Genomic DNA, 15,099 nt, shown 5'->3' with positions numbered 1-15,099 from the left:
CAAACACAACTTGCTGATGTTAATGCTGTACATTGTTATTTAACTGCTAAGTTATACTGTTCTGACATTAAGCCAGGAGTTTCCAGTCATGGTCTTGGGGGGCTGTTGAAAGTTGTCTAGGTCTCTTTAACGCGCCAGCACCTGAAGAGCAGGAAAACTGTTTAAAGTAGGACAAATATTGAGTCGATTTAGGTTATTATGTGCTCTTGGGACTGAAACCTGTACTCACATGCACTCAAGGAGTGAGCATGAGGACCCTGCGTTTACTACAAGTAGTAGTAAAGCCTGGTTCATCCTCACAAGTAAGTAAGAACAGTGGAGTCAATGCAAACTGTCATTAGAATACTAGACATGAGAAGTTTGAAACATTATGAGAAAGGTTACTAAGGACAGGGCCAGTTTACAGTATAGTGTCCCCATCACTATACTGGGGTACTAGGACTCACACTCACCACAGGGTGAGCACCCCCTGCTGGCCCCACTAACACTTCATCCAGCAGCAACCTTAGTTTTTCCCAGGAGGTCTCCCATCCAGGTACTGACCAGGCTCACACCTGCTTAGCTTTAGTGGGCTGCCATTGCAGATAGATATGGCTGCTGGCCATATAAAGACATCCCTCCTGTTTTTGGTTTTAAATGTACTTCCATGTGGTTTCCACCTGTGTCCCCTGGTTTATGTTTCAATATTCATTCAGAAGTCCACAGCATTGACTTTATTAATGCCTTTAAGGATTTTGAACATTTGTAACAAGTCCCCTTGTAATCTTCTCTGTTCAAGATTCCACTCTGTTCAGTTCCACCTCTATGTGAGCAAACATTCCTTTAAGCCCCAAATGTATTCTTATGATTAAATCCGCATCAACATTATCTTTTCTTTAATGTGGTGATCAAAAGCTCAGTATTCTAAGTGAAGCCTTACTGGTGTGTTATACAATAATTCAACATAATATCCCATGACTTAAATTATTTAATTTAATGCTTTTTAAACTATATATCATAGCATTTTGTAGATTAATAGCCTGTCAAGTTGCATCTAATACAGAAATGCTCAATCACAAATTAGACTGAATGTTAGTTGAGCACATTTCTTTTTTAATTTACTCTCCAAAGGGAACTTAATTTGTAGGTAATATATTTATTAAACCAATAGAATAATCCAGTGCTTATGAGTGACTGCATTGAGTTGGTTTCACTTAAATTTTAGATATGTGACTATTTTTCCTTGGCTTGGCCAACAATTGAGAAAAGATTCTTAGGAAACTTAATAAGATGCATTAATTAAAGCTGAGCACAAACAGTAATTTTTTCTAAACAGAATCATATTTTTGTCCTGTTTAGTCAACGTCTAATGATATAGCACAAGAGAGGCATGTTTCTGTCCTGTTCAGCTTAGCTGTTTTTGGTATGACTCATCACAGAGTGTTGTAACCTCTGAGCATGAAGGGCTTTTAAAGTACAAATAAACATGTGAGGTGTGTAACAGTCTCAGTAGAGCAGTAAAGTTTGTGAATGTGCAACCAAAATGTTCTCCCCAGGCTTCATCTGAAAATGTTTTTGACCTTTTCCCGTTTGTGGCGCAGCTGGCCAGCGAGGAGGCCAGCAACAGAGAACTCATTGAGAGCCTGGGGCAACAGCGACTGAGGGACCAGTGGAGAATCCGAGCTCTGGAGGCCAGACTGCAGGTCGGTGTCTTTCATTGCCCTGGTAATTACACCACAGAGCTGCCCGGTTTCGACAGAGCTGGAGCCAACTGCACACGGAGCTTTCCATCTCTATTTCAGAAATGTGGAGAAAAGAAGAATCATAATGTGTGCAATTGTCCTCCTCCAAATTAGTTCATGGGACACAGACAAAGGAAGCATTGAGAGGCTTTGGGTGAATGAGAATTTCCCCATGGTATTTTCACACAGTCTCTGCCATGCCTGAGCACTAGTGTCCTTTCGTGCCAGGGAGTTCAGAAAATTACATGCCTGCAGGGTTGGGAAGCCAAAGTCTATGTCTAACCCTCTATTTTTCTGCAAGCTACAAACATTTGAAATAAAATGGGCTCATTATGCAGACCGATGCTTTAAAGCCATACTAATACAGATCCTATGGTATTTTTTCACATGGTTTGTTCAGTGTGAGCCCACTCTGCTTCACTAACTAGGCTGTGTGACCTGATTTGATAAAAAAAAGGCTGAATGCCTCTCAGAATCACCGTCTTCCCCAAATTGAGATGCTGTTGCCCATTTTTACAGTTTTCATTGCTCAGTTCTCTAATCACACAGTGCAGAGCAGCACTGTCATGTCAGCCGGGCCTGTGGGATCCGAGAGACTGCTGCATGCTAGAACAGGCCCGTAACAGAAGCATTCCAACAGCGACAGACTCTTCGCACGGAATTACAGCAAACCCTGGGGCTAAATCAAACCCCTGTTCACATCAAACTCTGACACGCTGAGAGATTTCATGTGCTGTTTGTACCTTGTGTCACATGGATGAGACACATACCCTGCACAAGCAAGGCAGACAGGTGATTTTCTAGATTTCATAGTAGGGCAAAATCAAAGAGAATCATCCCAGTTTAGCCCAAATAAGATTGACAACGAAATGTTTGTAACCTGAGTAGTTTTTTTATAATTTACTATAGTTTATTGTTTTTTATAGTTGTATAGAGTAGATGTAATTATGTACACATTATCTAAGTATTAGTTGAAATTATTAAAATATAAATAGTTCGGGCATGGCTTTATTTAAAAAAATGTTATTATTGCATTTACTGTATTGTCCCAAATTCCCAATACTAATACATCTGGCAAATAGGACTGTGCTGTGGATCGACTGAATGCCTATCATTCCACAGCAGAGAAGGTGGGGGCCCTGACTGTTCCGTCTCCTTTGAATATTTTTCCATGACTGAGAAACAAGAGAGGGGATAAAGCTATCAGAGATGGGAATGTAAGCTATCCCCATGCACTGAATGGCAGGTCATACCGTGATAGTCGGTATTCTGCGTTTATCAGCAGTGTAGCGCGTGGTGCTAAGAATTCGGTCAATGGGGGAGGGCCTCTCGGACGGAACAGTGGCCTTGGTGAGGTTTTAACAGCATGCCGAGGCCTACTTGTGACTGCGAGACGAGTGATGAAAAGGCTCAAGATTGGCGTGAAAGGGAAGAGCTGTGCTCAGGAACGCTCTTGGCCGTTATCATCAAAGCACCCGAGATGCTCCAAGGAAACAGTGTTTTTGTGCCGTAACCTCGATAGAGTGAAACCTGCCTAACCGTGAGCTTTCTAATGCGGTGTTTAATCGTATTAGTACACAATTGGTGGGCTCTCCTCTCACAGGAATTGCCATCTTTTCAGACTGTGAAGTAATTCATCATATGCCGTGTTATATGAAGTCTTTAAACTGCTTGTCCCACCGTTATCTTCCATAAATTCCGATTTCGCAGGTTCTGTTATTCTAAGTGAACTTCACGGCTGTGTCAGGGCATCCTTTCTGCACCAGTTTGTATTGAAAAGCGGGGGCAGTGCGCGCTCTTATTCCCACTGGAACTGTCCCTGCAGTGTCCGGACATTGCAGGACATGAGGCAGCTGCTTGAACTGCTCCTGCCTCAGCAGCATCACGTTAGCTACAGCCAGGCAGGGATGAAAGCCCAACAGGACTGATACAGGATGACCAAGGGCATAAGCACAGTTATCGGCCAACTCAATACTGAATGCAGCTTTCAGGACTGAGCTGATTGCCATTTCATTAAATCATCTGCCAGGAACCCTGCCTGTCTTGTGCTGAGAAAAGTCACATTTTGATTAAGTCACTACCTCAAGCACGCGCCGTCTCTTGTAATTGCGAAGAGAATTGAGTGCTGTAATTAAGTGAATAATAAACAGGATCGAGAACATATGTACTGTATGGAGCAAATGCTACCCTTGGAGATTTCCACTCTTCTGAGCTGCTGTCCTCTTTAATCCTGGGGAGTGGTGACTCACAACTTGGGGAGAGATTAAAGACATTTCATTTTTGAAATCAGAGTCCGTGATTCACGACAGGGCCTCCAGGCACAGAGGTGAGCTCAGAGCAGGAGCTGGGGAAAGGCAGGATGAATGCTGAAGGAATGAAAACCTTATGAATTGAAAAAAGGGGCTTACGGGGGAGGGTGGGGGCACTAAGAAATACTTTCTTGCAATAATCCAATGCAATTTGACGTGATAAACAACATAACGTGTTGTCTTAGACTCTTGTCAAGTATATGAGCGTGAAGAAATCAAATTGGGGGCTACACTTCAGAAATCATCCCTGACGTTGTCTATAGCTTCAAGATGGCACTCAGGGCTGCAAGAGCACAGTGTATGATAAAACCAAAGGAATGATTGACAATGGAGAGAATACCTTAACACTGCTCCATAAGTATAATATACAGTATCTGAGATACTCCGGCGTCTAAAAGTGAAAGAACCAAAGGCAAAACGATTGTGTCGAAGAGAACAGATAGACACAGAAAAAAGCCAGTGAAAGAGCCCACTGCCCGATTAGAGAGCAGGTGAAGACCCAGCAGTACACCACACCCATGGCAATTAGGAAGTTGACCGCGAGGTGGACATGTTATGACTGGTGGGACAGACTTGCACACTGAGGGATTTCATAACCGGATGCTAAGAAAAACCCCTGTTGTGTCTCCGAAAAGGCGATCAGACATAGGCTGCGATGTAACCCAGCATCATAAATAATCAGGCAGACAGGGTTGCTCAGGAGGAATAGAAAAGTGGACATTGGCTGATGTGATGTTTTTGGAGGTGTGCGGGCCTACAGGTGAGCCTGCTGAGGTGTGCGTGACCTTTGCAGGTGATGTTACTTATCAGCAAAATACTGGGGCTAAAAATGATTCCTTCAGTAAAGTAAGACAGAGAGAGTGGTATAAAGGAACAACACTTTCATTTTGTGGGCAGCCTTGCACATTTTCAATATTTTCTTGCAATTGTAAATAAGCTTATAACAATTTAAGCAGACCCAACGAATGACCTACCACATACTGTATTATTTACTTCATGCTATAAATATTGCATATTATGTGCAAGAATGATAGGGTCATACATAAGGTAAAATCAACTCATTTTGCAATTTCAAGAATGCTTGCAGCTTCTGTCACCTTAATAGTGCAGTTTAAAGCAGGTTACTGACATAGGCAATTACTTATTGTTCCTTGTGATCTGTCTCCGTTGCCTTATAAATGCTGGCCTGTATTTATATGGTGAGGTGCCACTTTCTATCATTGAGTGTTCAAATTGTTAATCTAAAGAAAAGCCACACTATGAGCCCTGTGAAATACGGGAGTTATACATATTCTTTTTCGTACGTTAATAAGAATGCAAATTAATTAGGTCATACTGAGCAGTAATGGGGTTGCTACAGTTTTTTACTGAATTGATTACTTCACACATTGAAGTTTTCTTCAAAGCATTGGTGTACTGTGATTGATGTCTGCAGTTAGATTATATCTGCTTTGCAAAGTTTTCCACATTCCGTTCATGGTCTGATTCTTTGGTTTAATAGGGATGACACAAGTGGAGATACATGAAAAAAGGCTGTGGAGAATTGAAGTTTGGTACACTTTAAAATCAGTCTTTATGGTTGTTTTATGGTTTTCATGTTGAACTCTTCAAAAGGAATTTTTGTTGAGTAAGAATTATGGATTAATCTGGGAAGAGAACAAACATTCTAGTCTCTGGGACAAAAAGTGTGCAAGGAAAACCAAGTTATTCCATGGATTATGGATATAGCTGGATGTATGAATGGAACGCAAGGTAACATTCCAGAATGGTCATGCAGGGATGTAACACAATCTTTTGGTTGTTCTGTCCTGTCAGTGGCTCATCATTAACCTGAACACCATTTATCACCATCTGTGGGCCTACTGTAGCATTATTTCACTGGAGAAGTAATATGCTATAGCAGTAGTAATCATATTTTAAAGTAATATACAGTAACAATGCTCTAGTAGTGAGCAATTTACAGAATACTTGACTTCTGATTTGTAGGTAATGAGTGACACTTAATGGAATCAATATTTTACTGTAAACTCAAGTACATTTCCCAGATATTTTCTTATTCTATTGTACATCACATTACTGGGATGATACAAATAAATTCACTTTTTGCAAAATATTTGTGTATAATTGTGTGACAATAAAGCAGGACTGTCTCCAGGGCAGAATGTATGGTTTGTTAAGGCTGTGCTCCCGTGAACCTGTGCTCAAGTGATAACCTCAGATAAAGCACAACTTTTTAATAAACTTTTAACTTTGTAAGTTGCTTGAAAAAAATATTCTTTTACATTGACAGTCTGAAGAGAAGGGTACACTAGCAGCGTTCCTCCCTGCACCGGAATCCACATCCTTCTAGTTGCAAGAGTGCCAGCCAATCTTACACTAGTCTGCTGGAGGAAAATAGTTTTAAAGTCACTGTGGAATGTTACAATGTCAAGTAATACATTGCATCTTAAAAACAATTTTCCCCAACTTTAGAATTTATTTTAAAAAGTAATCCCGTACACAAGTAACTTGCAACTGCGAGTGATTACTTTTTAAAAATAATCTTCCTCATCTTCCATATCTTCCTCAAACTTACAGTATCTTCCTCAACACTTATGTCTTGATAATGGTGGTTCTTTGAATCAGTTTTTCTCATATGCTACAGTGGAACATGGATTCCAGAGCCGAGCGCTACACTGTTCTGACCAGAGTTGCACTTCATAACGGGGGATGCAAATATCAGATGTGATCTAGTGCATCTCTGCACTGAACTGTAACAAGCAGTGTAGTGTAGTTAATGGTGTAGAAGAGGTCATCAGTCTCATGGAGCCTGGATTGAGTGGAATTCTCTAATGGAGGGAGGTCTGGCCTTTTGGCCTAGACAGCAGAAGCTGATGGCCACTGGAAGGCTCTGCTTCCTGGTTTTTAACTTGCAACCCCCTACTGCTTTTCGGACAATGTGGTTCTGAGAAGAGCCACCATCTTGTCTCAATCTACTGCCCTTTTAAAATACATATTTGACAGGACAAGAAACAGAAAAAACATCCAATGATGTTTCATTTGGAAAAGCACGTGGAAGACATTGTGTCCTGTTAGCCTACAGTACATAGCTCAATTTGAATCTGTTTCGTTTTGCACAAATATTTTGAAATCTTTGTGAAATGTATCCTGGTGCTTATTCAGTCACTTAGAAAAGGGAATATCATTGTAAAATAATTCATATTTTTATAGCATCCATTCTTCCAGTCCACTTTTCCATCATCTTTTTTGAATGATGTTAATAAATCCGTTTTTATCCATTTACACAGTCATGCTTCTGATGCAGGTAAACAGGTTTAAAGACATTGTTGACTGTAACTCATTAGCTCAAAATAACATGTCATGTCTAAAAGTTGTCAGAATCGTGCATTCTTTATTGCCATGAAGAAATACACTAATGAAGAAATATATGGAAATATTATCCTAAGCATATGGAAGAAACTAAAGCAGTTCATTTTAGGTGCAGTGTTGAAAATTAGCTAATATGCATAGACAACAGGAAATTGTAAATTCTACTTTAGCCTAAGAGGTTAAAAATGAAAACAGCAATGAATCAGACAAAAGTGGATTGTTTCGATATACTCATGTCCAGCATTGGGGGCCCATTGCCATATTTTCCAAAGATATGTCATTTTTCTGAAGGAAAAGTTCCAAGTTCAGTACGTTCCCTCAGTCCTATGATGATTCTCTTCAGCACACTCAGAAAACATTCTGGGCCCTAAATTGTGATCTGGATGACTTAACCACACCTGAGAATTCACAGCAAGAGTTGTTTTGTTGGTTGGATGGAAAGTTCTAGTATATAATTATTGCTCAGACATGTGGTGTGCTCAGACTTTTGGCTTTTGTCAGATCGTCTTTGAGTGCTACGAGAGTATGAGATTATGGGACAGGCTATTTGTTGTTGAAGCTGAAACGTTCACATCTTTCAAGAAACATTTTGGACAAGATCCTTGGATCATTTGGCTTCTAACTACAAAAAGGCTATCAGACCAAAATGTAATTTTTTACCATTTTCTCCGTATGACTCAATATTTGTGCCTAACAATTCCCCCATGTGAGATGCAGTACGAATATTAGAGTGACTGTTAAGAACTGGAGCAGCCATGTAGCAGGACTCTGAACCATATCTTCAGTCATGCAGTACAACTCAGCCATGACAATAACCTAGATAGCAAATGGCTATTGCATCGTTTTACACTGTCTGTAGTACAGCACTAGCTGACAGCAGGCTTTATCATTCCAGTGTGATGTAGTGCAGTGAATGCCTGTTCAGTGTCCTGACTGATGAGCCCTGGGCATGCAGAATCAGTAGGAGAAATGCTCCAGTGAATCTGTGTCTTCTGAGCTTTCTTTGTAACATGTGCCTCATGTGCCTAGCGTGTCGTGTTTGTTTTAGTAATCCTTGAACTGTCACTCACAGACGTCGAGGTGAGAGAGAGAAAAGATGGAGATAACAGTTGCTGACAGTTCTCGAAACACAGGCTTTCGAGATTTTTTTTCGAATCTCTTGCATCACATTTCAGGTTGTTTGTGTTAAACCAGATTTTGCACAATGATAACTCTGTAATTGAGCTTGTTTTTTTTTTTACTTTAACCAATCACTACCTTCTGACTGTTGGATGAGTAATTCTGTGTGAGTCAGAGCAACATAATCAAATGTTTGTAGTTTGAATGATTTTAGATTACTCTTTTATAGACTGTTACTTCTAGTTAGGCTTCTAAAAACAAATGGCCTGTGTTTGTTAACAACCAATATTATTGAAGTTATGTTTTTATTAGCTTTAGTAATGATATATTGAGAGGCATTAGAGAGGCAAAAAATGAGAAGTGGAACTAAGACATTGTACTTCATTTTAAAATTTCAGAGGGAGGGGGACAGTAGAGGATACACCAATTAAAAGGATAAGTGTTCTAGTTTTAAAAAATAACTTGGCAAAACTAAGCCGTTTCATGGAACACATGACATTAACATTTGCACTGTTACACATGTGTAAGTCATTATTTTACTGTCACATGTTCAGATACATTGGAACATCTATCTTACAATGCAGGAACATAAAACTTTTGTTTCTGATGTTTTTGAAAACAATATGTATTCTTGCATTGATAATTTCCAGAGGACAGAACAGAGCACGAGTGTCCTGTCCTTCTACTTTGTGAAGGACTTATAATTGAAGAGAGACTATAAGTAAATATCCCAACATCTGATGTTGATCTGCATGTTTGCATTGGTGTCTTGGAAGAAGGATTTAATTGCAGTTTATAATTTAAACCCCTACACAGAGTAAAATAAGATGCAAGCATTTCAAACAATTAGTCAGGTGTTTTGTTTCATCTTCACATCTGGTTCCTGTAGTGCTCTTCATTTATTTATTAATGGAATTAGAAAATTTGCTTTGGTTGCCAAAATTCAAATAGAAGAAATTACACACCTAAAGAGTTTACCATGAACAAACACACTTTATTTAAACATAATGTTACTTGTAACTTTATATCATCTGTAATCCAGTTTCTGATTTTAACAGCTTCCTGCATGTAGTGTTACCTGTTTTTTCCAATGTAACTTATCTCTTAAAAACGACCTCTGTGTTTGTCTGTAATGTAGTTATCTATTATTTAAGCAATTAACAATGCTAGTCTAGTTTATGCGACACGTGTATCTAAACTATTTGGGAAGGGGCTGGAACAGAGAAAATATTGTGTAAATTTGGGTTTTATCAAAGACAGCAAGTTTCCACATTGCCCTGGGCCTCACAAGCCCCAGGTATCAGAGTGCAAAGGATTGTTCTCATTAAGGAACAAATTTCCTTTGGCAAGAATTCAAAGAAAATTAAAACCACATACAATGAGAGTAGAAGATAGTAGAAAAATGGAAATCTGGTTGTAATTACACTTAGATTGCACTCCAGAATGTACAGTATCTAGTTCAAGCTTTAATCTGTCCTGTAACTTTTCTGTTCTTGTTTTTAGAAGGAAAAAGGAGGTTTTTTTATGGGGTTACAACTGACTCTGCCTGTGCAAGGCTGGAGGTTATATTCCCAGGCACAATTCCAAGCTGCTTATAAGAAATGTGTCACACCCCAGTTCTTGTAGATCTGGAAATGTACAATGTACTGCATGCTGATATGTTTTTGTAAGGGCTAATGTTTACCTTCAAAATAATCTTAAATCATCCCATGGGCATCCACAGACATCTTCTTAACCACTTCTCTGTTTCTCTGCTTGTTTTGCAAAACGTGAATGTTTTAAAATAATCTATAAATGACTCTTACTTTACCATCTAACCATGGCGTGACAAAATTGTCGAAAAAAAACAAACAACATCCTTTCAGTAACTACAGTATATCATTTACACATTGTCCTTATAACATTTCTGCAAACCAGGGAATGTTTTGGGAAAAGGAACTCTCAACCTTTCTAAAAAAGTGTCACTTTGTTTACAAAACAAATTGGAAATGTATTTTATTAATGTTTAAATGCAACAGATGTGCCAGAGTGCCATTGGGTTAACTGTAAAATGATGTCCAAGTCTGATTCTTTTATTGTTGCATTCTTTTATGAAAATGAGAAATGAAGACATTTCTTGATACCTTAGGTCTTTTGTGCATATGTGCTATACAGCTTATGTTTAATTAATGAAAATTGAACTACTTTGTTGCCTTTTTTTAAAATGGATTCCGGGATCAAAAATGAATAAGTATGCAATCATATAATCATATAAAAAATGAATCCCGGTGTTCTCTTCCACACCACAGCTAGCTATTCCCACACCAGAGGGATTGGGCCAAGCAAAAAGTGCTTAATTATATGTTATGTAATGGCTCCAAAACAGGTATTACAGGCAAAGTGTCATTTAGATAAGAATCATGCTTCCTCACAAGCTGCTGACAAGGGGATGCGAAGGCAGCCCACATTTGCAGTTTTCAGCATGCGTGTTCTTGTTTCATACCCCATCATATTCACCACTCACTGCAATCGGCGACAGTGTGGGCAATGTGCAATTCTGCCGGCCGAAGCAGTGGACTGGTCTTTTGGAGTGATGGCGTTAGCGCTGTCTGATCCTGCGAGTGGTCAGGAACGAATCCAGGCAGGGACTACGGTGGTGATATTTTCACACGGGCAGGACACAGTCCTCAGACTGAGACAGAACTAGCCAGGCGTGACAGGGCAGTATGGTCTTTAATTGGAGCACCTTACTTTAGAGGTAGTTGTTTCGGACTTGGCATTTGAAAAATGTGTATATGCTGTTGTATTTTTAAACCGATATAGAAAAAAAAAAACAACCAAACACATCGAAATACTGGGTAATGGAGAGAACCTGAAACAGCAATATCTATTTATTTAGCACCATCACAGTTTTGAGATGCAAGACGAGAGTCTGCAGATTGAGAGCCAATGCTTTGGTTTTAAAGTGGACCGTAACAAGAATGGCTGAACGGGGAAAGTCATGAGAAATAACATGATTGGACATGAAATTTCTTTAGGATACCACTTGTAAACTTCTTTCACAGGAACCCTTGTGATGTACTGAGTAAAGTCTGCCATCTGATCAGGAGATCGGTAGTCAAACAAGGGCTGGCCTTAAATGAAGCTGTCCTCAAAGAAAGGGCCAACACCAACTGCAGTCATTCCGCTGGGAGTCACAACAAGTCCCGACCCACTCAGACATAAGAAGTAGAACAGTCTCTGAACACGTTTTGACTGGAATGATTCTGTGTTCTGTCTTCACAACTCTCTTTTTGCCCCTTCCCATGCCTGTAAGGAGTATCCCAGCTGAGCTAGAGACTGGGAGTAGCAGATACAGTATGTGTGTCCTCGCTTGTCTGTCAGACAGCACAGGGCTGTAACTGCTGCAATGGGATTCTCTCAGGATCTTAAACACCTAATTGTGATTTTAAAAATACCCAAATGGCTGAAATCCAAGTTATTAAGAAATCAGATATATGTCCTAAATTAGCTTTTGCCTGCAGACAAAACATTGCCTGTTATAACATTGTATTACTCCTAAGTGTTTTTTGATCAGCAGTTTTGTTTTGTGTTGCTGTATGTATATAGAGACAAAGGTTGTTGGCAATTAACTTTTGTCTACGGTTTACTGTATATGTGAGCTTTTTAAAAATGCTACAAATATCTATATTAACATTAATTTGGCTGAACATTTTTTTTTATATCTGTGGTTTTATTGTTGGAAGTAGAACACTTCTATTGGCATGAATTTTATCTGTTGAAATTCGTGTTGAGAAAACATAACTGTGTACATATCCAAGCCCTGACAGCATAAATCCTGCAGGTTCATGTGACGATTTATTGCAAATCTTGGTTAAGAGTGGAAAACATTTTTCATTCTTCCAGTTTAGTAAACAAAAGTATATTACGAAAATAAATGACTTACCTGTCCTTGAGTGTTATTCCCCTGTTAGTTTATCTTGATTAAGTAGAAATAATCTAATTATTAAAATTAATTAAGTGAGAACTAAGGGTGTACACAATTCAAAATGCCCTTGACTTTATGACAGTCTATAATCTACAGATACTGAAGGGGAGAAAGACAACTATATTCCAGTTTAGATGGAGTAGAGGCAGCTACAGGGCCAAGAAAGTTCCATTCTGGTTTTAATATTTGTCTGTCCACATTCTGCTACTTCTGGTTTGCACATGTTCCAGTTGCAAATACATTGTTCCAGTCTGAACTGAGACTAAACAATAGATTTATTATGGTGAGACATAGCTGAGACAGAGACGATTTACTGTCTCTTTGATAGACCAAGTTTAATGTAAACTGGCTTCTCTGAGGGAAAAAGACACATTCCACATCTGAACTTTATTTCAAAGTTCTTTTTGTCAATGGGGCAGAATCAATTTTTTAAATATAAAAATATGAAGAGTGTTATATATATGGTATATAATATACAAGGAAGAGGAATATGAATGTACATTTATATAAATATATATAATTAAAATTTTACAAGCATGTCACTCGAATACACCATTTCATGACAGTCTTAAGTGAAACCGCCTACAATGAATTTCATCCAGTGTTTAGCAAAATGAAAACCATAGAAAGATCAACTTTAATATATTAAAGTGATCCAGTAAAATCAATACAGTCACGGCATGCCATTTCTTTCACAAGCACGCTATGCTTTTATCATGGTTGTAAAGCATTCTGAGGCAGAGTAATCCTTAACAAGGGCGAGAACCCCTCAGAACGCTTGGAGTATTGCGCGAGTCAACGGCACAAGCGTCTGCTTCGTTGTTTAGATATAGAACTGTCTTTTCACCAGCAGGAAATGCAGGACCTGCTCCTAGCGAAAGAGAAACACCGCAGTGATTCTCTGGAAGGGGAAAGCCCTCTGAAGACTGTGCAGGATGAGGGTGAAGACCTAAAGTAAGAAAATTCCCTTTTAATAGAAATGACCGTCTAGTTTATTCATCAGCAATACAAATCTGAACCTGGAGCCAGGAGTTTCGCCGTGCGCAAGCCAATAGCTCACTGTGAAGTCCTTCAGTCTTATCCATTACTGGTGGCTGTTAAACTAGGAATTGAGTGACCCCCTACCCAACCGCAGGGAGCCAGACGAGAAATCACATTAGGTATTGGCAGAAAAATAATTTCATAGTCAATCACTACAACAAATACAGGTAAATGACTAGTGTCCCCAAGATCTCAGACCCACACATTTTTTGCTTACTGCTGCAGTTAAGTGCAAATAAATTTAAACTAGAGTCTGAAGACATTCATAACTGTCTGTACTGGGGGCTGTGCAAGAAATGTTGCTTTGTAAAATACTGTTTTTGTTGTTGGCTACACAACATAACTAGAAACAAGAAAGATGTTTAAATAACAGGAAGTCATGCTAATAACTTGTGCAGGATACTGCAGAGGTATATCTACAAATTCAATTTCACAGCAAGAAACACTGCAGTACAGGGCTGTTTTTTTGCCTATAGGGTCAGAGAAAAAAGTGAAAACTTAATTTGGGTTATTCAATCACTATTCTGTTAGATAAGATACTAAAAGTCATGCATGCAATATGGATTTATATAGGGCTTTTCTTCTTAGAGACCTCAAGGCACTTAACCACTCTGAGATAAACTATTTCATGGAACAGATCTCATAGTGTATGATTAGACCTTCACATTGCCCAGGACTGTGAAGAGTGCCCTGCAGCAAAAGACTTAACTTTTTGTAGGCTCTTTCCGACATCTTTTGGGATTTTTGTGAGTACTGTTACTTTTTGTAATTGACATTCGCTGCTGTCATTTCAGAATTACTCATCACGATATGAAATATATAAGAGAGAAGCTGTCATTAAAGGAAAGCCTGAGAGTTCCGTATTGGGATCATGTGTTATTGTATAATTGTAGTAGCTTAGTAAACAGGCAACTTTTCTGCGTAAAGGTGAAACAGCGTAGTGTTTTCATACAGTATTGCATGATGTGCACTTTCATTTTGCCACGTTTAACCCTATATATTTTTTGCTTACTGCTGTAGTTAAAAACAAATACATTTAAAGTTATGGTGTTTACCTGCAACATCAGTAATGTTCCCTTAGTTGTTTAGTTGCTAAACAACGTTTTTAGAGCACAAAGCCTGAGTAGAAGACCATCTACAACAATTTGTAAATAATCCGAGACCTAGTCGACAGCAAAGGCTTTTAAGCACATTTGCTTAATATTTTGAGTGCTCTTCTGTACTGTATTTTGTGATGTTCAAAAGTATTTTCAACAAAATGTACTGTTTACTCCAGACACCAGCCCTGAGCTGAATTAAGACAGCTGTTATTATTAATGTAATGCTCTGGAAACAAAATCTTTCCTATTGAAAATACTGTTGCAGCATGGGATTAAAACAGTCTGAGTTGGCATTTAGTATACAAGGCTGCTTTGTTTTAAACATTTCAGAGAAATTAAGGAGTCTAAGGGCAATCTTTTCTAATTCTCTGTTGAATCAGAATGATGCGGTCATGCTTAGCTGTAAGCTAAAGAGGCACTATCAGCAGTATGTGCTCGTTATGACTCAGTTTGTGCAGAGGAGAAAGATTGAT

General features: G+C 38.9%; 1 protein-coding gene across 6 annotated transcripts in view; it reads left to right on the top strand.

The window, feature by feature from the left end:
* Window positions 1-15,099, top strand: part of LOC148655309 (uncharacterized) — a 64,181-nt gene that overhangs the window by 32,731 nt on the left and 16,351 nt on the right. For 5 of the 6 annotated variants that reach the window (XM_088645773.1, XM_088645772.1, XM_088645769.1 and 2 more), the window contains exons 7-8: window positions 1,581-1,682; window positions 13,336-13,439. In XM_088645773.1, the coding sequence (XP_088501899.1) occupies window positions 1,581-1,682; window positions 13,336-13,439 (206 nt within the window). The remainder of the gene's footprint in view (window positions 1-1,580; window positions 1,683-13,335; window positions 13,440-15,099) is intronic. The other variant, XM_088645771.1, reaches the window with a different exon arrangement.

The sequence above is a fragment of the Lepisosteus platostomus genome, chromosome 9 (genome assembly GCF_059453375.1).
Source record: "Lepisosteus platostomus isolate fLepPlt1 chromosome 9, fLepPlt1.hap1, whole genome shotgun sequence".
In the NCBI taxonomy this organism is placed as follows: domain Eukaryota; kingdom Metazoa; phylum Chordata; class Actinopteri; order Semionotiformes; family Lepisosteidae; genus Lepisosteus; species Lepisosteus platostomus.
Note: the sequence above shows the minus strand (reverse complement) of the source record. Positions and strands in the feature narration are given on the sequence as shown.